Raw genomic sequence first — 26,615 nt, 5'->3', positions numbered from 1 at the left:
TAAATAACGTACAATTAAAATCAGCACATACAAACAAACTTGGATTTGCCTGTGTTGCCCAAAGATCGTGTTGATCAACAAAAATATTGCCCGAACTGCGGTGGTTGCATTCCTTTAATTAATTAGCCCAAATTTCTATCATTAGTAGCCCAAATGGCAAAATATCAGGAATCTGGTCACCTGGGCGGTACTCAGTTACGAAAACCAGTTCCCAAACGGGACAATGGGGAGGGATTTGTGGGGAGCAGAAGGGGCCGACGGCGCCCTGCATCGCCCCCCCCCCCCCCGTCCGTAATCTCGTAATCTGTTTACGCTCTTCCAATACTATAATAACAAGCGTTTTCAGGCGTTCTATGACTATCTTCGAACTGTAATGTTTTAGAATTGTAGAAACAATTATAAATTTCTTCGTTACTTTTGTTATAGTATCGTGATTTGTGGAATAGTTATTTATTTCTCGGGCAGGCAATATTTCATTTTAATGTTGGTTTGAACGTAAGATTTCGACAATATGTGTACTTCAGCGATATTTACATTTGAAGGCAGCTAGCGATCGTCATTTTGTACAATGAACCAGTGCATAAACGTGGCTCACTTATGAAACGGCGATATATCAAGTTTTACTGCAAGGAAGATGTTCTACTGTCAAATATCTTATTCAAAATGTCCTTGGAACATTGAGTCCAGCCGTCACAACTCTAACGAATTTGTAAATAAACGTTATATAAGCGATAACGTATGTTGTGCGTAACAGAGGAGTTTATTAGCATAGAAAATTATGTAACCATATTATCATGTATAAACGCAAACTCATTTGTGACGTCGGATGCATTACAAGTCTAGTTGAAATCAACGCGTTAATCAATGTTAAGATCCCAAAACAATAGTTCATAGCATTTGTGTATTACGTGCTGTTTTATAAATAAATTTGATTGCTATAATTTCAAGTTGAAATGGAGGAACTAGGGATGTTTTGACGTGCTGAAGAAATTCTGACTTGGTCTTGGTTTCAGACATTCCGGAAATTTAAAGACAAACTGTAATAGGAAAAAAATAGGTATTGTCAAAAGAGGTTTGAACCCTTCAATATTATGACTTACTCAACGTAACGTGTGTGCGTGTGCGTGCTTGTGTGTCAGTTTTCCTTGCATAATTTTATAGACCAAATACTCTTTGTATGAGCGCTTCCAAAAGCACCTTACGCACAGAAAATTAAAAAATAAATACATTTGTTTTCAGACTGAATAAAAACATGAGCCTTTTTAAGGTCCCCCTTTAACAAATTAGACCCCTCCTTTCATGAAATTCTGACTACGCACTTTGTAACATATCCAGCAACTTCACACATTGCATAGCCATCGACAAGGCTAAATATGATTTCTCCTTTCCACTACAATCACGTCCACACATTTATCCATGCTTACGTACAATTTCCGCTGAAAACGTAAATGTCTCTAAGGTAACTACTGTAGTACGCCCATGTAGAGGCAATGCGCACTAGGTTGAACACGTGGCTCGATCGCTGCGCCCTCCATGAACGTTTAAAGATTCATGTGTGCGTATGCACTCGATTGACTAATTTGTTGTCCGATGTGGTTAGATTTTCTAGAGGAGCTATACTTCACTTCTTTTTATCTGGGTTCACACTTTCGTTTACACATTTACACTAATACAAAATTCTCGGGTTTGCGGCCGATTGAATTTTTTGTCATTTCGATGAACTCACTCGGCACAACTCACTGGGAAAGAGAACGCGCTCATTTTCCTAGCCTGTTTATAACTCTGAATACACTCGTTAATCACGATACTTTCAACCCGTGACATGGGTGATGCCCGATTCAATTATGCACGCAGTATTTTCCTCTTAATTTAGGATTGAAGACTTCGAAGAGAGAACGTTTCAAGAAAGGATTCTGACTGGTCAGTGGCCACATAATTACTTCAAACTTTTCAGCAGTCTCCATCTTAGCCTTAGGGTTACTGAGACATGGCAAGACAACTAATCCTCAACTGAAAAAGAAAATTGAAATCAACTGTTTTCTGGTAACGCAATTTACGACGACATTTTTAATTTTCCATAATTTTGTTTAAGTATTACTTACTTTAGAGTCACACTCGCTGCGTGTTTACCTGAAATAGTCCATCATAGTAATTGCAAAGGTGATCAACGGATTTATTTCCATTCATCAAGTGCGCCAACAACTGTACAGTACTTTTAGATAAATATTTGGAACACCTGATGTACTGTGTGATAGTTACGAAATTTTAAGTATTCATAAACCGTAAATGATGAGTTAACGCAAGATGTTTACCTAGCGTGGTGATTCGCAGCAGAATTATATTTTTTCCTTCATCACGTCTCTTACCTTCAAAAACGTTATACAAGTTCTCCCATGAAACTTGTAGAAGTAGCAGTCCTAAAAGAAAGACAATGGCCCGGATTCGTCTCCCGGCACACAGTTTTAATTTGCCTAAGAGTATCAAATCAGCGCACATTCCGCTGCACAGTGAAAGTTCATTCTGGGTACCACCCCCCCCCCCCCACCCCCCCCGCCGACTGTACCTACGCCATGTCTCCGCAGTATCCTTTCTTCCAGCAATCTACATCGATCGCTCCGTGGTGGTCTGCCACCTCTCTCTCTCTCCCTCTCTCCTCTCCCCCACCCCCCGAACGAAGCTTGGAACGGCGCGCTGCACCGTGCACACAGCAGCGAAACGCAACACACACGCCCTTGCGGTGCACAGTACTGCAGTGCGCAGCGCGAAACTCAACAGGGAGAAATGGCCACGAGCTTTTTCACTCAAAAATCTTAAAATCCAAAGGTCGATAACCATGTAGAATGTCCCGGTCCTGCAAGTTTCGCAGAACAACTTCTGTAGAGTCTGGAAGGTAGGAAATGAGGTCCTGGCGGAAGTAAGGCTACGAGGAAGGGTCGTGGGCCGTGGTTGAGTAACTCAGTCCCATTTTTTTGTCACAGAGTGCTGCAGACGATGAGATGTTGCAAAACTACTTATATTTGTCAATCAAATTATACAAAAACCATTCATGGTGCCACAACCACTAGAGGCTAAATGAAAAGACTAATTTCAGAGTTCGAACCTAGTTACAGGAAATGAAGTACGAAAATGAGAAAACTTCAATACATAAAATACTAGGTTTGTGCATAAGTTTGTAGCGTTTTTCCAGAAGTTTGATAAACACAACAGATACACATAACAGACACATTAGTCACCAGTGACATTCTCCGTCGCTATTTACAACAGTCTACCGACGCTGGGGTAACTTTTCGATTCCGCGACTGTAGAAACCGCGTAGTTTTGAGGTGAAGAACTCAACGAGCCATGTTCGGAGCGCGTTTTCATCAGGAATGGAAGTTCCTTGAAGACTGTTCGAAACAGAGCGGAAAAGGTGAAAATCTGAAGGCGCAAAGTCAGTTGAATAACGTGGGAGCGAAATGACTTCCCAAACCAAATCGTTGTTTTTTGTCAGTAGAACGCGGGCGGGCGTTATCGTGGAAAAGCATCACTTCAAGCAGTCTTTCTCGTCGTTGTTCTTGGATTGGTCTCACTTGTTGTCTACATTACATTAATACTTCTTCCATAGACCATGAATACAACATTTCGTAATGATGTGGAACGTGTCACTTTAACGTAAGTTTTCTTTACACAATGTATTTTTTTTCTACAGTTACTACTTCATGTCCAAAAATTCATTTATTGTGTACATGGAGTTCTCATTCAGAGATTCTTTTAATTTGTTTTTAAATGTTGGTTGGCTATCTGTCAAGCTTTTAATGCTATTTGGCAAACGACCAAAGATTTTTGTGGCAGCATAATTCACCCCTTTCTGTGCCGAAGTCAGATTTAACCCAGAATAGTGAAGGTCATCCTTTACTCTAGTGTTGAAGCTATGCAATTCGTTATTATTTTTGAACTGGAATGGGTTATTAATAACAAATTTCATAAGTGAATATATGTATTGTGAAGGTACTGTGAATATCCCGAGTTCCTTAAATATCTGCAAGGTGGTCTTGGGTGGGCTCTGAGTATTATTCTGCTTGCATGCTTTTTTTTGGAATGAATACTTTCTCTCTTAATGATGAATTACCCCAAAATATGATGCCATATGAAAGCAGTGAATGAAAATAGACATAGTAGGCTAGTTTATTGATATGTTTATCACCAACATATGCATTAACCCTAATAGCATAAGTAGCCACACGTAACCGTTTCAGCAAAGCATCAATGTTTCTTCCAATTCAATTTCTCATCAATGCTCACACCCAGAAATTTTGAATATTCTTCCTTAGCAACAGAATTCTGTTCAAAGTCTATATTTATCAATGGTATTTATGCCATTTACTGTACAGAATTGTACATAAGTGTTTTTATCCAAATTTAGTGGCAGTTCATTTGCAGAGAATCACTTAATAATTTTCTGAAAGACATAATTTACAATTTCCTCAGCTGATTCTTGTTTGTTGGGTGCAAGTCATCAATACACATTAGGAACAATAAGGGACCCAAGACTGAACCTTGACACCATTGTTGATACCTCCACAGTCAGAGGACTACGCTGATTTTTGCCGGCTATCTGTACTGTTAATTTGAACCTTCTGCATTCTTCCAGTTAAATATGAATTAAATCATTTGTGCACTGTCCCATTCATACCACAAGACTTGAGATTCTGTAGAAGAATTTCATGATTCACACAGTCAAAAGCCTTAGACAGGTCACAAAATATTTCAATGGTGATGTTTGGTTATTCAAAGCATGTAATATTTGATCAGTGAAAGCGTATATGACATTGTCTATTGAAAAGCCTTTGTGAAAACCAAGCTGACTTTTGTTAGTACTTCATTTACACAAATATGAGACGCTACTCTATACTACATTACTTTTTCAAGAATTTTGGATAAAGCTGTCAGAAATGAGATCTGGTGGTAGTTGTTGGCATCAGACCTATCCCTCTTTTTATGCAATGGTTTAGCAACAGCGCATTTCAGTCTATTTGGGAAAATACCCGTTTCAGTGAGCTAATACATATGTGGCTAAGAATCCTACTATCTTAGCTTTTAGTACTCTGTTGGAAACGCCATCAATTCCATGTGAGGTTTTACTTTTAAGTAAATTTATTGTTTTCCTAATTTTAGTAGGAGAGGTGGGTTGAATTTCAATTTTATTAAATTGCATAGAACTTGCCTCTTCCATATACTGCCGTGCATTTTCTAATGAATGGCTAGATCCTATTTTCTCTAGAACACTTAAAATGATTATTAAAAATGTTTTCTACTTCTGACTTTTTCTTAAACTTGAAATTGAGTTTGATAGAAATACAGTCTTCCTGTGCACTCGGTTGCCCTATTTCCCTTTTAACAATATTCCAAATTGTATTAATTTTATCATCGGATGTGCTAATCTAAGACATAATGCACATACTTCTGGACTTTTTAATAACTTTTCTTAATACAGTGTGGTAGTTTTATAATGTTTCAGTGTTTCTGGATAATTACTCCTAACTATAAGAAACATTTCCCTTTTCTGCTTACAAGATATTTTCATCCCTTTAGTAAGCCTTGGCATTTTAGATGGTTTCTTATGATTATATTTCACTGTTTTCTTACGAAACAGTTTTCAAGTATACTCACAAAGGTATCACGAAATAGATTAAATTTTAAATTAGCATCAGGTTCCCTGTACACCTCGCCCCAGTCTAACTGTTGCAAGTTTTCTCTAAAATTTTCGATTGTTAAACCATTAATTGAACACATTATTTTGGAGGACTGTTCTCCATAACTGTAAGGAACTATGTCAAATAATGAAACTAGCTGTATATCATGATCAGTCACGCCATTCTTAACAGGAAAAGTTTTTATTCAGTCAGATTTATCTTGGTCTATAAAAACGTTATCTAACTGTGCGCTGCTTTCCTGTACCAACAGAGTAGGAAAATCAATAACCGACATCAAATTGAAAGAAACAAGTATAAGTTCAAGGTAAAAACAATTAATTTGCTTCCATCTGTCTGACAAATAGCACAACAAAGAATCAAAGTTTTTTCAAAAATAGCTGAAAATTTCCCAATGGGGACTGACACACAGCTAGAACTATAAAAATACTGTTATTTCGTTTAAGCTCCCATGCACATGCTTCTATTGTTGCTCTACAAAAAATTTTTTAGATTCTAAATTTTTCACACTATGACAGATTTTAACACATATGGCAACACCGCCTCTCTCCATAGTGTTTCTATTACATGGGCTGAAAGCTTATATATCCACCTACATTTACCTTCTCCATATCTGTGACTATATGATGGTCAGACAGGCAGAGTACATCTACTCAACCCTCAGTTTCTAAATCTTCCAAACAAACAAGAACTCATCTACTTTGGTTTTAATCCTCTGATGTTCTGATGCAATATACTAACTATTTTCCACTGTGATTTTATGAGATTCTTGTAATATTTAAACATCTCTAGTACCTGCCTGTCTGAGCTTCCCATTAAGCTGATGGTTACACCTCGGAGAAGGAATTTGTAGTACATCATACCGTCGCTGTTCCACCAGATGCATAACATTTTTTGTAGATGCACGCAAGTCTTTGTACAGGGAGTTGCTGCTTTGTTTGGTCTTTATCATTCCTTTCTTTTCCTTGTTTAGCATAAAGACACCATTTCTCATCGCCAATAATGATACAGTATAGGAATGGTCATTATTGCTCACGAGCCAATTGATGACAAGCAAGTGGAGACGCATGTATGGCCATCTGATGATTTTTGTGAATGTGGCTTAGAGCAGTATCTGAACATTCCTCATTGTACGCAAATGTCGCACAATGGTGGAATGATCACAGTTCATCTCATTTGACAGGTTTCGAACACAGACGTGGGTCGCTGCGGATTAACGCGTTTGAACGATTTTCGCCACACCCCAAAGGTTTTCCTGGAGAGTCACTAATGTGAAAACGATCCTCCTTAAAAATGAGAAAATAATTTTCTTGCTGTGATCTGTCCAGTGATATGGAACAAATGTTTCCGGCTGCTGTCACCCCTCTTCTGAACTCAAACAGAAGAATATGTCGAAAACATTCCGATTTCTCCATTTCCTAGCGTCCGCAACCCACTCACTATCTCCAAATGACAAAATGATATTATGTAAACTCAAAAAGCAACAGTGAACTACAAATAAAAAAATGAAAGTTGATAAATAAACCCAATGTAACCGGAATACCAACATACAAAACAGAAACACTACAAAGTTATGCACCGACCTAATGTTGTTGTTGTGGTCTTCACTCCTGAGACTGGTTTAATACAGCTACTCTAACCTGTGCAAGCTTCTTCATCTCCCAATACGTACTGCAGACTACATCCTTCTGAACCTGTTTAGTGTATTCATCTCTTGGTCTCCCTCTACGATTTTTACCCTCCACGCTGCCCTCCAATACTAAATTGGTGATCCCTTGATGCATCAGAACATGTCCAACCAACCGATCCCTTGTTCTTGTCAAGTTGTGCCACAAACTCCTCTTCTCCCCAATCCTATTCAATACTTCCTCATTAGTTATGTGATCTACCCATCTAATCTTCAGCATTCTTCTGTAGCACCACATTTCAAAAGCTTCTATTCTCTTCTTGTCCAAACTATTTACCGTCCATGTTTCACTTCCATACATGGCTACACTCCATGCAAATACTTTCAGAAATAACTTCCTGACACTTAAATCTATACTCGATGTTAACAAATTTCTCTTCTTCAGAAACGCTTTCCTTCCCATTGCCAGTCTACATTTTATATCCTCTCTACTTCGACCATCATCAGTTACTTTGCTCCCCAAATAACAAAACTCCTTTACTACTTTAAGTGTCTCATTTCCTAATCTAATTCCCTCAGCATCGCCCGACTTAATTCGACTACATTCCATTATTCTCGTTTTGCTTTTGTTGATGTTCATCTTATATCCTCCCTTCAAGACACTGTCCATTCCGTTCAACTGCTCTTCCAAGTCCTTTGCTGTCTCTGACAGAATTACAATGTCATCGGCGAACCTCAAAGTTTTTATTTCTTCTCCATGGAATTTAAAACCTACTCCGAATTTTTCTTTTGTTTCCTTCACTGCTTGCTCAATATACAGATTGAATAACATCGGGGAGAGGCTACAACCCTGTCTCACTCACATCCCAACCACTGCTTCCCTTTCATGCCCCTTGACTCTTATAACTGCCATCTGGTTTCTGTACAAATTGTAAATAGCCTTTCGCTCCCTGTAGTTTACCCCTGCCACCTTTAGAATTTGAAAGAGACTATTCCAGTGAACATTGTCAAAAGCTTTCTCCAAGTCTACAAATTCTAGAAACATAGGTTTGCCTTTTCTTAATCTAGCTTCTAAGATAAGTTCAAAAAATGGTTCAAATGGCTCTGAGCACTATGCGACTTAACTTCTAAGGTCATCAGTCGCCTAGAACTTAGAACTAATTAAACCTAACTAACCTAAGGACATCACACACATCCACGCCCGAGGCAGGATTCGAACCTGCGACCGTAGCGGTAGATCGGTTCCAGACTGTAGCGCCTAGAACCGCACGGCCACTCCGGACGGCTCTAAGATAAGTCGTAGGGTCAGTATTGCCTCACGTGTTCCCATATGTCTACGGAATCCAAACTGATCTTCCCCGAGGTCGGCTTCTACCAGTTTTTCCATTCGTCTGTACAGAATTCGCGTTAGTATTTTGCAGCCGTGGCTTATTTAACTGACAGTTCGGTAATTTTCACATCTGTCAACGCCTGCTATCTTTGGGATTGGAATTATTATATTCTTCCTGAAGTCTGAGGGTATTTCGCCTGTCTCATACATTTTGCTCACCAGATGGTAGAGTTTTGTCAGGACTGGCTCTCCCAAGGCTGTCGGTAGTTCTAATGGAATGTTGTCTACTCCAGAGGCCTTGTTTCGACTTAGGTCTTTCAGTGCTCTATCAAATTCTTCACGCAGTATCATATCTCCCATTTCATCTCCATCTACATCCTCTTCCATTTCCATAATATTGTCCTCAAGAACATCACCCTTGTATAGACCTTCTATATACTCCTTCCACCTTTCTGCTTTCCCTTCTTTGCTTAGAACTGGGTTTCCATCTGAGCCCTTGATATTCATACAAGTGGTTCTCTTTTCTCCAAAGGTCTCTTTAATTTTCCTGTAGGCATTATCTATCTTGCCCCTAGTAAGATAAGCCTCTACGTTCTTACATTTGTCCTCTAGCCATCCCTGCTTAGCCATTTTGTACTTCCTGTCGATCTCATTTTTGAGACGTTTGTATTCCTTTTTGCCTGCTTCCTTTACTGCAGTTTTCTATTTTCTCCTTTCATCAATTAAATTCAGTATTTCTTCTGTCACCCAAGGATTTCTACTAGCCCTCGTCTTTTTACCTACTTGATCCTCTGCTGCCTTCACCACTTCATCCCTCAAAGCTATCCAACTTCTTCTTCTACTGTATTTCTTTCCCCGATTCTTGTCAATTGTTCCTTTATGTTCTTCCTGAAACTCTGTACAACCTCCTGTTCCTTCAGTTTATCCAGGTCCCATCTCATCAAATTCCCACCTTTTTGCAGTTTCTTCAGTTTTAATCTACAGTTCATAACCAATAGATTGTGGTCAGAGTCCACATCTGCCCTGGAAATGTCTTACAATTTAAAACCTGGTTCCTAAATCTCTGTCTTACCATTATATAATCTATCAGATACCTTTTAGTATCTCCAGGATTCTTCCATGTATACAACCTTCTTTTATGATTCTTGAACCAAGTGTTAGCTATGATTAAGTTATTCTCTGTGCAAAATTCATTTCTTAGCCCCAATCCATATTCACCTACTATGTTTCCTTCTCTCCTTTTTCCTACTCTCGAATTCCAATCACCCATGACTATTAAATTTTCGTCTCCCTTCACTACCTGAATAATTTCTTTTATCTCATCATACATTTAATCAATTTCTTCGTCATCTGCAGAGCTAGTTGGCATATAAAGTTGTACTACTGTTGTAGGCGTGGGCTTCGTGTCTATCTTGGCCACAATAATGCGTTCACTATGTTGTTTGTAGTAGCTTACCCGAACTCCTATTTTTTTATTCATTATTAAACCTACTCCTGCATTACCCCTTTTTGATTTTGTATTTATGATCCTGTATTCGCCTGACCAAAAATCTTGTTCCTCCTGCCACCGAACTTCACTAATTCCCACTATATCTAACTTTAACCTATCCATTTCCCTTTTTAAATTTTCTAACCTACCTGCCCGATTAAGGGGTTTGACATTCCACGCTCCGATCCGTAGAACGCCAGTTTTCTTTCTCCTGATAACGACGTCCTCCTAAGTAGTCCCCGCCCGGAGATTCGAATGGGGGACTATTTTACCTCTGGAATATTTTACCCAACGGGACGACATCATCATTTATCCATACAGTAAAGCTGCATGCCCTCGGGAAAAATTACGGCCGTAGTTTCCCCTTGCTTTCAGCCGTTCGCAGTACCAGCACAGCATGGCCGTTTCGGTTAATGTTACAAGGCCATATTACTGAAAACTGCTGAAAAGGCTGCTGCCCCTCTTCAGGAACCATACGTTTGTCTGGTCTGTCAACAGATACCCCTCCGTTGTGGTTGCACCTAGGGTACGGCTATCAGTGTCGCTGAGGCACGCAAGCCTCCCCACCAACGGCAAGGTCTATGGTTCATGAGGGGGGTACCGACCTAAGATTAAAAGTAAATTGACCTAATTTGTCAAGGCCGTCTTTCTGTGCACGGGTTACATGTTTTTTTGCATTCCTAGTTATTCTTGATCTTCCACACACAAAAATAAATTATCTAGTGGACACCATAAACCGTTGAACGGCTTACGCGATGAATTTAAAGTAATGAAAATAGCATTTTCTCCTTATTGTTACCAGTCTGACCATAAGGATTCCACGGAACCACGAAAGGTGTGTTGACGCACTTACTCGCCGTTTTCAGTTTACCCACGTGCAATATTCTATTTCCCCATTCGAGTTGGACACAAATGACAAAAAATGGCGTTGACAGACTCCTAGAAAACGAAAATGTGCACATCGAAGGAACATATAAGCTGTACATATGTTATTAGCGCAGGGTCATACATATTTGATCATACTGCTTAAGAACACAACTATCAGGGCGGTCCTGCAATCATGCATGATGATCACAGATTCCTTGTATCGGACGTCGTCTTGGGTAACAGATAATTCGAAGTTTTGTCGCAAAGACCGTAAAGACTAGGGACTAATAGCTACATGGATCTACAAACAAACTTACTCGACTAGGACAAATATACTCCCAGAAGATCGGAAAAGTAAGAAGGAAATCTGTGCCCTGGTTAAGTGAAGAACAAAAACAGATCAATAACCTCAAGACGCTGCGCCCCATGCCCGACAGTCTTACTGCTTACAAGCAGATGCAGAAGAGTCGGTCAAGCTGTGAGAAATGCAAAACTCAGGCACGCCCATACATTAAACGACAACAGAAATAGACGAGCAATCGTATGGGGAAAATCTGTATGGCCTTGGTATGGGCAAAGTGAAAGCTGCAGCTGATCCAGTTGTCGTAGCCAAAGAACTGAACCAGTACTTCACATCAACTACAACCACGATTGGACCACACACACGAAACAGGCTTACTGATTGCTTAATGCCAGTAAACGACTTGGAGACGAAAAATTCTATCTAAAGTATGTTACTTGCAACACCGTCAAATAAGCAATCATGCTTATCAAATCAGCATCTACTAGACACGGTGACATCACGGTCCAAATGATGAAGCTTATTATTGACGCACTAATGCCCGCTGCAACATGTTTGCTAAGACTCCTTAACCACAAGTGTTTTCCCAGAGGCCAGGAAATAGAGACTAGTTAAGCCACTACCTAAAAAGAACGTTGCCACAGCGCCCTCTCATTATCGACCTATTTGCATCCTTCCTGTACTGTCCAAAGCCTTAGAATATATAGTCCACGATCAGCTAACAAATTACCTAACACCAAAAAACGTACTACACGACTGCCAATCATATTTCCGTGAACATCGCAACACATCTGCCTTAATAAAAGTAACAGATGCCCTGAATCTGACTGTGGATGCACAAGAGATAACTGTGCTTCTTCGACGTCAGCAAAGTTTTCGACAATGTCGACTTCGAAACTTTACTTGCTAAATTCAGGAACCTATATTCCTCGCGAAGTGCAGTGTAATACAGTTCCAATGGAGACAGGTAGTATCCGACGTCCCCCAACGTTCGGTGTTAGGTCCTATATTCTTTTCACTGAATGTCACTGATGTGTCATTAGTTTCATCTTGCTGCAAATACCACACGTAGACTGATGACCTCCAGCTGTATGTAAGTGCAAAACCATTAAAGTGAAGACAGCTATCGAGAATATCTATCCGAAACCGCAGCGGTACTGGTTGGTCATTCTAGGCTCATTAGCCCGAATTATCGAAAATCCCTACCAACTTTAAACCTAAATGAGGCAAATACCAACGTCTCTCCTTCAGCAAAGAGCCTATGAGTAATAATAGGTGAAAACCTTCAGGTGACTGCACACGTAACTGCAGTTCGCAAGAAGGTATCAGTATTTCTCCATGAAAAAAAAAAAAATAAAAAAATAAAAAAAATGTAAAAACACTTCTACTACCAGCAAATTTGAAAAGAATGGACATTTGAGAACGAGAGAGATTCTTTGTAGATTATAATATACAGATCAAAGAAAGTTTTGCATCACCCTAGTTCCCAGAACTGAAGATAGACGTTGACTGTGGAAATTGTATCACAGACACAGCCCCTTTGACTGTTCATAGATGTCAATAAACCCTCCCAAAGATGTAAACAACCATGCGAGAGCAGCGCGTATTAGACGGAGACGGTCAATACCACGGTTCGATTGCGTCCGCATTGTTACTTTGTACCAGGAAGGGCTCTCAACAAGGGAAGTGTCCAGGCGTCTCGGAGTGAAGCAAAGCGATGTTGTTCGGACATGGAGGAGATACAGAGAGACAGAAACTGTTGATGACATGCCTCGTTCAGGCCACCCAGGGGCTACTACTGCAGTTGATGACCGCTACCTTTGGATTGTGGCTCGGAGGAACCCTGACAGCAACGCCACACTGCTGAATAAAGCTTTTTGTGCAGGCACAGGACGTCGTGTTACGACTCAAACTGAGCGCCAAAGCCTGCATGATGCGGAACTTGGCATGGCAAGATCTGTCTTTGCAACCACGACACCATGCACCACGGTACAGATGGGCTCAACAACATGCCGAATGGACCGCTCAGAATTGGCATCACGTTCTCTTCCCCAATGAGTTTCGCATATGCCTTCAACCAGACAATCGTAGGAGTCACGTTTGGAGGAAGCCCGGTCATGATGAACGCCTTAGACACACTGTCCAGCGAGTGCAGCAAGATGGAGGTTCCCTGCTGTTTTGGGGTGGCATTATGTGGGACCGACGAACGCCACTGTTGGTCATGGAATGCGCCGTTACGGCTGTACGATACGTGAATGCCATCCTCCGACCGATAGTGCTACCATTGTGTTGTTGTGGTCTTCAGTCCTGAGACTGGTTTGATGCAGCTCTCCATGCTACTCTATCCTGTGCAAGCTTTTTCATCTCCCAGTACCTACTGCAACCTACATCCTTCTGAATCTGCTTAGTGTATTCATCTCTTGGTCTCCCTCTACGATTTTTACCCTCCACGCTGCCCTCAAATACTAAATTGGTGATCCCTTGATGCCTCAGAACATGCCCTACCAACCGATCCCTTCTTCTGGTCAAGTTGTGCCACAAACTTCTCTTCTCCCCAATCCTATTCAATACTTCCTCATTAGTTACGTGATCTACCCATCTAATCTTCAGCATTCTTCTGTAGCACCACATTTCGAAAGCTTCTATTCTCTTCTTGTCTAAACTATTTATCGTCCATGTTTCACTTCCATACATGGCTACACTCCATACGAATACTTTCAGAAATGACTTCCTGACACTTAAATCAATACTGGATGTTAACAAATTTCTCTTCTTCAGAAACGCTTTCCTTGCCATTGCCAGCCTACATTTTATATCCTCCCTACTTCGACCATCATCAGTTATTTTGCTCCCCAAATAGCAAAACTCCTTTACTACTTTAAGTGCCTCATTTCCTAATCTAATTCCCTCAGCATCACCCGACTTAATTAGACTACATTCCATTATCCTTGTTTTGCTTTTGTTGATGTTCATCTTATATCCTCCTTTCAAGACACTGTCCATTCCATTCAACTGCTCTTCCAAGTCCTTTGCTGTCTCTGACAGAATTACAATGTCATCGGCGAACCTCAAAGTTTTTATTTCTTCTCCATGAATTTTAATACCTACTCCGAATTTTTCTTTTGTTTCCTTTACTGCTTGCTCAATATACAGATTGAACAACATCGGGGAGAGGCTACAACCCTGTCTTACTCCCTTCCCAACCACTGCTTCCCTTTCATGTCCCTCGACTCTTATAACTGCCATCTGGTTTCTGTACAAATTGTAAATAGCCTTTCGCTCCCTGTATTTTACCCCTGCCACCTTTAGAATTTGAAAGAGAGTATTCCAGTCAACATTGTCAAAAGCTTTCTCTAAGTCTACAAATGCTAGAAACGTAGGTTTGTCTTTCCTTAATCTTTCTTCTAAGATAAGTCGTAAGGTCAGTATTGCCTCACGTGTTCCAGTGTTTCTACGGAATCCAAACTGATCTTCCCCGAGGTTGGCTTCTACTAGTTTTTCCATTCGTCTGTAAAGAATTCGTGTTAGTATTTTGCAGCTGTGACTTATTAAGCTGATAGTTCGGTAATTTTCACATCTGTCAACACCTGCTTTCTTTGGGATTGGAATTATTATATTCTTCTTGAAGTCTGAGGGTATTTCGCCTGTTTCATACATCTTGCTCACCAGATGGTAGAGTTTTGTCAGGACTGGCTCTCCCACGGCCGTCAGTAGTTCCAATGGAATATTGTCTACTCCGGGGGCCTTGTTTCGACTCAGGTCTTTCAGTGCTCTGTCAAACTCTTCACGCAGTATCGTATCTCCCATTTCATCTTCATCTACATCCTCTTCCATTTCCATAATATTGTCCTCAAGTACATCGCCCTTGTATAGACCCTCTATATACTCCTTCCACCTTTCTGCTTTCCCTTCTTTGCTTAGCACTGGGTTTCTATCTGAGCTCTTGATATTCATACAAGTCGTTCTCTTATCTCCAAAGGTCTCTTTAATTTTCCTGTAGGCGGTATCTATCTTACCCCTAGTGAGATAGGCCTCTACATCCTTACATTTGTCCTCTAGCCATCCCTGCTTAGCCATTTTGCACTTCCTGTCGATCTCATTTTTGAGACGTTTGTATTCCTTTTTGCCTGTTTCACTTACTGCATTTTTATATTTTCTCCTTTCATCAATTAAATTCAATATTTCTTCTGTTACCCAAGGATTTCTACTAGCCCTCGTCTTTTTACCTACTTGATCCTCTGCTGCCTTCACTACTTCATCCCTCAAAGCTACCCATTCTTCTTCTACTGTATTTATTTCCCCCATTCCTGTCAATTGCTCCCTTATGCTCTCCCTGAATCTCTGTACAACCTCTGGTTCTTTTAGTTTATCCAGGTCCCATCTCCTTAAATTCCCACCTTTTTGCAGTTTCTTCAGTTTTAATCTACAGTTCATAACCAATAGATTGTGGTCAGAGTCCACATCTGCCCCTGGAAATGTCTTACAATTTAAAACCTGGTTCCTAAATCTCTGTCTTACCATTATATAATCTATCTGATACCTTTTAGTATCTCCAGGGTTCTTCCATGTATACAACCTTCTTTCATGATTCTTAAACCAAGTGTTAGTTATGATTATGTTGTGCTCTGTGCAAAATTCTACCAGGCGGCTTCCTCTTTCATTTCTGTCCCCCAATCCATATTCACCTACTACGTTTCCTTCTCTCCCTTTTCCTACACTCGAATTCCAGTCACCCATGACTATTAAATTTTCGTCTCCCTTCACAATCTGAATAATTTCTTTTATTTCATCATACATTTCTTCAATTTCTTCGTCATCTGCAGAGCTAGTTGGCATATAAACTTGTACTACTGTAGTAGGTGTGGGCTTCGTATCTATCTTGGCCACAATAATGCGTTCACTATGCTGTTTGTAGTAGCTTACCCGCATTCCTATTTTCCTATTCATTATTAAACCTACTCCTGCATTCCCCCTATTTGATTTTGTGTTTATAACCCTGTAGTCACCTGACCAGAAGTCTTGTTCCTCCTGCCACCGAACTTCACTAATTCCCACTATATCTAACTTCAACCTATCCATTTCCCTTTTTAAATTTTCTAACCTACCTGCCCGATTAAGGGATCTGACATTCCACGCTCCGATCCGTAGAACGCCGGTTTTCTTTCTCCTGATAACGACATCCTCTTGAGTAGTCCCCGCCCGGAGATCCGAATGGGGGACTATTTTACCTCCGGAATATTTTACCCAAGAGGACACCATCATCATGTAATCATACAGTAAAGCTGCATGCCCTCGGGAACAATTACGGCTGTAGTTTCCCCTTGCTTTCAGCCGTTCGCAGTACCAGCACAGCAAGGCCGTTTTGGTTATTGTTACAAGGCCAGATCAGTCAATCATCCAGACTGTTGCCCTTGCAACTACTGAAAAGGCTGCTGCCCCTCTTCAGGAACCACACGTTTGTCTGGCCTCTCAACAGATACCCCTCCGTTGTGGTTGCACCTACGGTACGGCTATCTGTATCGCTGAGGCACGCAAGCCTCCCCACCAACGGCAAGGTCCATGGTTCATGGGGGGGAGTGCTACCATATCGGCCGCATATTGGCGAGGCATTCGTCTTCATGGACGACAATTGGCGCCCTCATCGTGCACATCTTCAGAATAACGACATCGCTCGACTAGAGTTGCCAGCATGTTCTCCAGACATGAACCCTATCGAACATGACTGGGCAGACTGAAAAGGGCTGTTTATGGAGTCACGTGACCCACAAACCACTCTCAGGGATCTACGCCAAATCGCGGTTGAGGAGTGGGACAATCTGGACCAACAGTGCCTTGATGAAGTTGTGGATAGTATCCCACGACGGATACAGGCATGCATCAAAGCAAGAGGACGTGCTGCTGGGTATTAGCTGTACCGGTGTGTACAGCAATCTGGACTACCACCTCCAAAGGGCTCGCTGTATGGTGGTACAACATGCAATGTGTTGTTTTCATTAGCAATAAAAAGGGCGGAAATAATGTTCATGTTGATCTCTATTCCAATTTTCTGTACACGTTCCGTAACTCTCTGAACCGAGGGGATGCAAAACTTCTTTTGTGTGTGTATAACCTTCCTCAGGCCACACAACAGAAATGGCATGTCCAACCAGTCTGTCAGCTGTTCGGAAAGAACCGCTCAGGTTCCTGAACGCCCACGTGACTTCGCCGAAATTCGATTATTTGCGCGAACCGTGTTCGTCGGCGATATGTCTACCATCAACTTCCGAAACGATTAACCAAGTACACCCGGTTCCAATTGCAGGATGCCTATCTAATGGTTGCCAGGGTCAACAAAAATCAGATTTTCAGTATTTCATGTAATTTAAAAAATGTTTTCATGATGTACTCATTAAGAGGTATGATCTTTTGTAAAAGATTTAACAGAAGACAAATATTACAGTTAGAAACTGGGTATATGTATAAACTGGTGTTACTAAACCATTACGTTGGTTGAAGCAAAAGGCCAAACATTCATGACGGTACACATGTTCATCTTGGGGATAAGAATACCTGCCACTCACCCGTCCTTTGCAACAGAATATGGCTTCTCAACCAAAATTGTTTCGCCTGGAGGCGTTAGGCAACTCAACAGACACGCACTTAAGTTAGTTGGGTACTGTGGTTTTTCTTTGATTTACGGAATCCCGTCTAATTTAAGGTCCAACAGGAGAACTGCTTCTTCAAATATTCTGCAGTATTGCTTGTACTGCAACAAACAATCCGCAAACCATTGTACAGTTCATGGCGGAGGGTATATCGTACTAATTAATGTTTTCTATCCTATTCCATTTGTGTACTGAGCGATGGATAAACTATTGTCTACATGCTTCTAAACCCACCCTAATCTCTTCTCCCTAAGCGAGATACACTACGTGGTGGCAGAACGGTCGCGGTCTTCCTCGAATCCGCGTTATCTAAATTTGTAACACAGAATTTCACGAAAGCTAGTCACTTTTCTTTGACAGAGTCCCATCAAATGGCTCCGAACATATGTGTTACACTTTCATATGGGTTATTCCGGCATGGCACGGCTCTGAATTCGTCAGCTTATGTTGACAAGGACTACAGACGGTGGGACAATTAACAGAATTGGTGCACTGTCATCTTGTACGAAAATGCCTTTACAGACAGAATGCACTTTCTCAGAACCCCTGCAACAAATCTAAAGTCTCTCATTCGCTTTTCCTAATTCCAGTATTGCGTGTTCGTCCCATTTCATATGGCCTCTCGGTACTATCCTAAAACGGTATGTATGCGACAGCTTGCTGACCAACGTGTTACAGAGAATCGGGCATAAAAACGGGATTTTCCAGTGCTTATACCTCCGGTTTCGTTGGTGATAGAAAGGCGGGTCAAGTGTTTTAGATAGCCCTTAGGCCAGGCTAAGCTACGCAGTATTCATATACCAAACAGAAGGATCGTCGTCTTGTCACTATCGTACAGTACAGGGTCCGCTTGCTTAGGCAAATTGAACATACGGTTGGTTATTTTTGCATCTGATGTGGTCTACGGTGAGCTTGATGGCACAGCAAATGGCTGTAATTTTTACGATATAGTCCTAAGATTCCGATCTCGAAGAAACTTTAAAATTTTCTAGATATATTTATCCGTTTCCGAGATACAAAGTCATCCTATTTGTGCACGTAAAATGCGGTGTGAGGCGAAAAAGTAGCTTATAAAGTGACGCAGAACGGAGAAATAGATGTAAAGCGTCTCCGTTATCATCATCAGAACAGTTCTGTGGAGCCCACGTTGTAGCACCAAAGCCTATGCGAAATTTTAGTGCACGTAAAAAATCCGGTCTGACATGGACAATTAGTTTTGCATTATTTCAGTTTCACACAAGTAAACTACCAAAATTTTATTAACACAAAGTTCTCTTCATATGAGAGTCATGCCCTGCTGAGGCAACGGAAAGGAAGGGAACCAGCAGAAGAATGCTCCTATCGGTGCACAAAAAGACGGATATGCTCCTCTTTATTAGAAGAGCGAAGGAGACAATAGCAGTGTAAGAGAGAGGGACTCAGTTACAGTTTAACATAGCTGACAGTGAGAGAACAGTTCTAGTAAAAGAGAGAGTCTTTTCCAATGGGAGAGGAATAAAGGGAAGGGGAGAGTGGAAGTGGGTGAGAACTTGTGATAATGAGACACAGTCTTTAAAAATGATAATGAGAGAGAGAGAGAGAGAGAGAGTCAGTGAGAAGAGACAGCAGCAGTGGCAAGGACTGAATTAGAAAGCACCAGCTATACAGAGCAAGAGGGAGACAGTGACAGTACACAGTAGCAGTAGGACAGAACGAAGTCAACTGTGGCTGTGAGACGAGGGACAGTGACAGCTGGAGAGCCACAAAGAGAATGACTAAGAGTTGGACCAAATCAGTGAGAGAGAGGATAGGCAGTTGGGAGAGGATGGGTATGAGCCTCTTACAGTGATGGACCAGTGGGTTAGGGGAGCTTGTGGGAAAGGTGAGTTGCATGTTTAAAAGAGAGCGAATATGTTCACATGCCAATATTTTTGTGAACATTTTTAAAGGTGTTAAGGAAGTAGAATGATGTATTTGTTACCCCACATTTCAGTCAGAGTCTTTTAATAAAGATGAGCATATTTACCTTTTTTGTGCTCCAACTGTAGCATTTTTCCACTGGTACTTATATGATGCTATGTGGTCAATATGTTCACCACTACACAACCTTGTAATCTGACACTATCAGGTCACTCCTGTTATAGACATCATCTTCCATTTATTCTCATTTAATATGAGCTGCTGCACCTTTCATTATACAAAACAGGTAAGCTTACAAAGCTTTCTACACTTGTGGCCACTCAATCACCATTCTTTTGTGTAGAATCGTCTAAGAACAGTCAGATGCAAATTACCAGGGGGGAGAAAGATTATTTAGGGCTGCAACGTTGTCCATGTCACAGGTCTGCCAAAAAATTGCATGCTCTGGGAAAGGTCTACTCAAAGTATACACCCACTAATGCATGCATGTCTGAAGGAACAGACACGTAAAAATGTATTACAAGTCTAGACGGGCAAAACGATGATGAACAGGTAGTCTTGTTCTCCCAATAGCCAGAATCCAGGTAGTCTCGTTCTCCCTATAGCCAGAATCCAAGTAATGTTATGAGCATTAGGGGATGTACACAGCACGGCATATGGGGGTTTAGATCAGTCTGAGGAGCATGCATGTATAGCTGATGTGGTTACAGCGACTTCTCATGGTAAGTGAGAAAGCCAGGTTCGAGTCGAAGACCAGCATAAATTTTCCATGTGTTACTAATAATTAGCATATCTATATATAATACAGCTGATGTCATAGAATTTGCATTCAACAAATAAATTTTGTAATATTTAATACAGCAGTGAATCAACAATTTCTGTTCCTTCAGACACAAGACATTGTAAAATATGAAAAGGCTTAGCACATTATATTGATCTACCATTCTTTCATTTTTTGTATTTATCAATTGAGTTTTCCTTCTCCTCCCACAGTTTCAATACACTGTTTCTCTCCAATTTTATGCTCTTGGCAGAAGTTCCCTTTTGTGACCTACTAGAGTAACTAAGATGGACCAAGAGTTATGTCTGGATGCTCAGTCAGAAGAACATTCCCTTCAAAATGCTAGCATCATTTGCAGTCTCTCGTTACAATATACAATTTTAATCTGGCAATATATTTTATAACAATATATAGTCCAACAATGCTTATTCCTATGAAGAGCAGTTCCAGTAATAGCCATGCAGTTAATATAATCAGCACATAATCAAGTTCGACAGTGATCTCCCTTGCATCTGATGGCAGTAACTCCAAAACAGAATTAAAAGCCTCATAATATCATTGTAAACAGATTTTTACAACATTAGTCAGCTCTAAATTTTCCAACATTTCGAACTCAATCAGTACGAGCACTGTAATATCCAAATCAGCTTTTGGTATTTCAACCATTTTATGTATTTAATTCTGACATGAAAGTGATCTGTTGCTTTGGCTACAGATTCAAATCCGGTATGTAACAAATAATATGAGGATACAAACTAAACTCAACTGAAAAGTCTTAAGGATTATGGTACAAACAACAACATATTTCAGACTGAAACACACTTCCATTTATTCTGCTTCAGTAAAAACTGCAGCCTCTACTAGCATTAAATTAGTATTGGCTTCTGAGATATCAGTTATCACCTAATATTTGCATCATTCTTGTGCAACACCAGTGCACAGTACATTCTGAAGTCCTCTAATTATGAAGATATATTTTTGTAAAGATCAAAACATCCATTTACTTACCATAAGCAATGAAGGAATACACAGTAGAACATCAACAGCAGCTCGATTATTTGTTGGAACAAAGAAACGTTTGCTCAAAACTAGTAGCTTTTGAATTAGCCTATAAGTGAACAGTTTGCAATAGTTCTTACAGAAATGTAATAAAACATATGCTCTTGGCTAATATCAGGAGCAACTCACTGAAATAATGTAAATGTTGCTTATCTAACAGCTAACGTATTATGTTAAATGTTGTGTGTGTGTGTGTGTGTGTGTGTGTGTGTGTGTGTGTGTGTGTGTGTGAATTCTTAACGGACCAAACTGCTGAGGTCATCTGTCCCCATCCTTATGTCATTTTGAAAAGTATGGAATACTGGATGTAAATCTGTTGTTGCCAAAACTTTTGACTGAGTAACTGTTACATCTACATTAAGGGGTCATACCAGTGCTTGATGAATCTTCGTATTAAAAAACAGTAGTATCACGACTTTACTGGAGGGGTAGGATATGAACTATCCTCACTCTTGACGTTCATTCAGATTACACGCTGAATTCTTGACAAACAGCAACTGCATAATATACAAGGAACAGTGACTTTTCCAAAAGTAAAAGCAGCTGCTTTTCTCCAAGACTACAGACTAGTACCTAAAATAATTAAGTAGTAACTCTCATAATTATGAGTCTGACTAGATTGGTTCTAGTTACAACTAGTTGTTGTATACTCTACAGAAGTAGCTGGCAGTGTTTGCATCTGCCAATTAATGTACCATACAATTTGACTTCTTCCACATTCCTGAAGACTTTCCTTCATGATGGGATTCATGAAATGCAGTGCATGAGTGAATGAATGAATATAGATCTACCTCAGAAATATAGGATGAAAAGTAGTACACCTATCCACTTGCAGACGCAAATGAATGTAGCTTTTAAATTGATTGTAAGACTTAGATGTTTGTTTCATGGGGAACGTTATGACAGTAATATAGTGTACAACTAAAAAATTCTTGAAATATAAAAGGAGCATTTTCAGGGAACTTTTATGAGTCCTTTGTTTGTGTGTATCTAACATTTGCTTGAAGCACAGAAGTTTATTACTGTAAACTGTCACTATCTTTTGTATGCTTCATTTCTGTACTTCTCCACCATAAAACAAATTAATCATTTATCACTTCACAAGACTTATGGGCTCTAAACATTTTCTTGTCAACCATTCATCTTACAAACAGTGAAGTGTGTGTTGTGAAAATGTCAGCCACAAAGCATACAACTATTATGAACTGAGGAAACAAGTGGTATTAAAAAATAACAACAGGTTGTGAAGCACAAGACTAAAGCAAAACTAATTAGTTGCTGCAGAGAGTATCAGCCAAAAACTGTATTATTATTCCATTCTAAATTGTTATCCATCGTTAAAGAAAACTAGTAATAGCATGTTAAAAGTATTACTTTCTCATCTTACCCTGTGAAGCTGCTTGGCTATGAAGCCTTGCTGTCACTGACCGAATGATTTCAATATTGTCATATGGTCTTGCTGAGAACTGTTTGAGTCTCTCGATCAAACTTTCGTTCAGGCTATCTCCTGACATAGTAAATGGTAGCAGATGTTCAGGACCTACAAGAATAATATGAAAATTCATATCACGGTATGCTATTTCTTGTTTCTATTACACATTTCATTGTCATCTGCTGGATAATTAATTCTCAATGATGAATAATTTTTGGTTTTGTGAAATGACTATACAGTAATAATTATTTAATGTAATCTGCTGGCTTTAATTTATTTATCTCATCACTGCACTCAACAATTTAAGAATCTCTAAATTCTCACATGAAACTTTATTTTCAAAAGGAATGCTCATATATCTGTCTCTAATCGCGTTGTGGAAACAACTACTGCAGACAGAATAATATTTTACCTTCAAAAACTTAACAATGTGCACGCACAATTAATGAATGTCAGTTATATCAGCTGCAGAGCAGTTGACATTGCGCACCATGCGCTGTTCAAACGTTCAACTGACACTCTAGTGTCATAGCAGCCTGCTTAAATAGCCCGTCTTTCAGCTCATCCCTCCCGAACGCCAGGTGGCAGAGTAAGCCAGCACACTTGTTACTGTGAATTGATTTCGTTCACACCAAAACTGAAGTCAACAAAATTGATTTTGTCCTATAGCTATTGAGACTTTTTGTGGTTCCAAACTGAAAATTAAACGTTGCGTTATTATGGAGTTCATAAGCGTTATTATGGGGCTCATAAATTACAATCTGGGTAAGAATTTTTCCAAAAGCTACTAAAACGAAGCTAAAATGTACGTCAAATATAAATAAAAACACAATAATTTTTACAGATTTTCGAAGGCTAAAATACTTAGTTGAACAATGGCATTTCTGTGGTGTCAAATAACAGATGTTTGCGAAGACTATCTTGCTTTATCAAAATAGGCGCTCGGCGGAAAATGCTGTATCTCTCTGTTACGACAAATCCAAAAAATAAAATAATTTACAAGATGAATCTAGAACAATTGTTCCTTAAGTAATCAGATTAACTTCAGAAACTTAGTAAACTTGGACCGAAGAGGTTCTTCATAACAGCTGGGTTTCTTTCTGTATACTGAATGAATAATTTACATTGAATGACGAAACGACATTCTAATTAGAAATTTGGGGACCTTGACATTCGCAGTCCGTCGTAAATGCAAAACCGGTACCTTTCAAAGGCGAAAAAAAAATCAAACCTTCTGCTAAGGAAGTTAATGTGTTTCTTATTTGACAGCAGTATGCTTTAATTGACCAACATACCTTATACTTTACTGGAATGTATTTTCAGTCTCATATTTTATTCACTGTTTGTACTACATATATCGCCCTTTCAAAAATTTTTCGCCCCACATTGTGTCACATCTTTCTGCTGTTTTGTCAACACGCTGTGACTAATATCTTTGCCTTTGCCCGTTCGTCTGTTTACAGAGCTGCAAACATTCGATTGCAGTTAACAAAAATCCCCACTTTCAAGTATATGAAGTTGATTGCAGTAACTGTTTCCAGGTTTTTTTGTTTGGTACATTGTTGTAAACTTCTCATTTGCCCTCGTCGTAATCTCAGTGACACAGCGCCATAACCCTTGCAGGTTGAATACGTTATTACTGTAACAGAGTTATTTGAGATTAGATGAAATACTCTGAGCTAAAGATGCAGCAAATAAACATATTACTATGAATAACAGCAATTGTAATTGGGTCACAACAAAAGAATGTTATCACACCGGCAGTGCATGGGTGACAGAGAAAGTTAGGCACATTTGAAACGTGGTGTACTGGAGTTGTAGCTACAGTATTGATGTTGGTTGCAATGAACGAATGAAACTGTGTAGCTGTAGCAGAAACATGTGTGTTGGAATTCTGAAATGAATGAAACTTTTTGAAGGAAGATGCGTGTGGTGTTGTGGCAATGTTTACGTGCGATACGACAGAAATGTAGTAGCACACACGTATACACAATGCAGGAAAAGTTTCAAAAGCATTTTCGTGCCGACTATAGGTACAAGAAAAATATTGTGGAATTAGAAACATCTGCCTTAACTCATGTGAAATGTATACTCGAACATAACTATGAGGATTGTGAAAAAGTGTTATCAGAATTGACAACCGAACAGTTTCCATTATTTTTATATTTGTTAAATAGTAGAGACGTGCTGTTCAGGATCGAAAATATTCGTTTCTGGGAACAAGTTGACATTGAATGCTGGAGGAGGTTTAAAAACATGAGTCCTGAAGACATTCTTAAAGTATTGGATGGATGGATGTATTGTCTCCCTAACAGAATAACACAGTTATTATTTTATTCACGCACACTTAATAGAATGAAGCTCTGGTTTACATTCAGAGTTTTGTCTGTTCAGCAGTGGGTGCTATGTGTCTTTTTCATTGGTCTTGGAAAGAGGAATAACACAAAGTTAATGAGGAAAGCACTTATGGCTTGTGACTGTCAAGAAATAGTAAATTCCTTGACACTGTTGGATTTGTGCATTGTTCTAAATGCAATCTACAAAACTAGCACAAGGGTTCAAGATTTAAGCCTGCCTGTTGCAGTAACTCATAAATTTAAGAATGATTTGGATAATATTATCTTGGAAACTGATGTGTTTACAACAATAATAAAATTTCTTAGACAGGCAGGATATCATGATAATCATCTGATGAATAACATCATTGAACTGATAATGTCACACCAGTCAGTATTAAGTACTATGAACTTTACTGCAGAAGTTCATCTTCTTGCATTCTATGCCGAAGCTCGTTTTTATGAACGTGATTTTATTTCAACTTTGATTGGTGAGTGCCTCAGAAACCTGGTGTTGCATGGCACTAAGACTTCTTTCAGATCGTACTTAACTGAACATCCAAGACCCAAGGATATAACTAGATTTTTGTGGGCCGTGAGTTATCTTGGTTGTGATTTAGATAAGAGAGACCTTGATGAAATAATTGTGCCTCAGATTAAACAAAGAATGCTTCACCATGAATACCGGAATCAACCTGAAGAAGTAATTGGTAGTTTACTGTATCTCTGGATGCTTGGAGCAAGACCAGTAACATTATTTGAAAAGATGGTGACAGTTGATTTAACGCGAAGACTAAAAGGTAATGATTTTATTTTAAATTAACATATTGCAACATGAAATTTTGTGCTGTTAAAATATTTAAGTGCTGTGGAATGTAATAGAATGTGGGGCAGCAGTTACAAAAAAGGATCAGAATGCCACATCTATTGGTAAGTTACCGAGTTACAGAAAAACGGTTGGCCAAAATTTCTTTAGATGCCAGAAAATTTTCACAGAACATACACTGAACAGAGAGATCCAGAAAACTTGGGTGCTAATCCATCTAATGAAAACATATTTTCTGAGAAGATAGCCTAATGAGCATTGAAAGTTCCTTTTTCAAGGTCAGTATGTTTAAGTGCAGCGTATGTGGAAGGATTCTGTAGTACACATATCTCAA

General features: G+C 39.7%; 2 protein-coding genes across 7 annotated transcripts in view; one reads left to right on the top strand and one right to left on the bottom strand.

Annotated features, from left to right (window-relative positions):
* LOC124616726 (cytosolic carboxypeptidase 1-like) overlaps positions 1-24,541 on the bottom strand; it is a 514,069-nt gene extending 489,528 nt beyond the window's left edge. For 2 of the 4 annotated variants that reach the window (XM_047145089.1, XM_047145087.1), the window contains exons 1-2: positions 23,532-23,669; positions 23,075-23,227 (exon numbers count right to left, since the gene is read on the bottom strand). In XM_047145089.1, the coding sequence (XP_047001045.1) occupies positions 23,075-23,201 (127 nt within the window). In that variant the 5' untranslated portion in view covers positions 23,202-23,227; positions 23,532-23,669. Of the gene's footprint in view, positions 1-23,074; positions 23,228-23,531; positions 23,718-24,414 lie in introns of those variants that run through there. The other 2 variants (XM_047145088.1, XM_047145090.1) reach the window with 2 other exon arrangements.
* Positions 24,542-24,599: 58 nt separating this feature from the next.
* The window catches only part of LOC124616725, a 57,678-nt gene continuing 55,662 nt past the window's right edge, over positions 24,600-26,615 (top strand). For all 3 annotated transcript variants that reach the window (XR_006979871.1, XR_006979872.1, XM_047145086.1), the window contains exon 1: positions 24,600-26,012. Coding sequence is in view for 1 of the 3 variants with exons in the window: in XM_047145086.1 (XP_047001042.1) it covers positions 25,043-26,012 (970 nt within the window). In the remaining 2 variants the exon portion in view is untranslated. The remainder of the gene's footprint in view (positions 26,013-26,615) is intronic.

This window comes from Schistocerca americana, chromosome 5 (assembly GCF_021461395.2).
Source record: "Schistocerca americana isolate TAMUIC-IGC-003095 chromosome 5, iqSchAmer2.1, whole genome shotgun sequence".
Classification (NCBI taxonomy): domain Eukaryota; kingdom Metazoa; phylum Arthropoda; class Insecta; order Orthoptera; family Acrididae; genus Schistocerca; species Schistocerca americana.
This window is presented reverse-complemented; position numbering and strand designations above follow the sequence as displayed.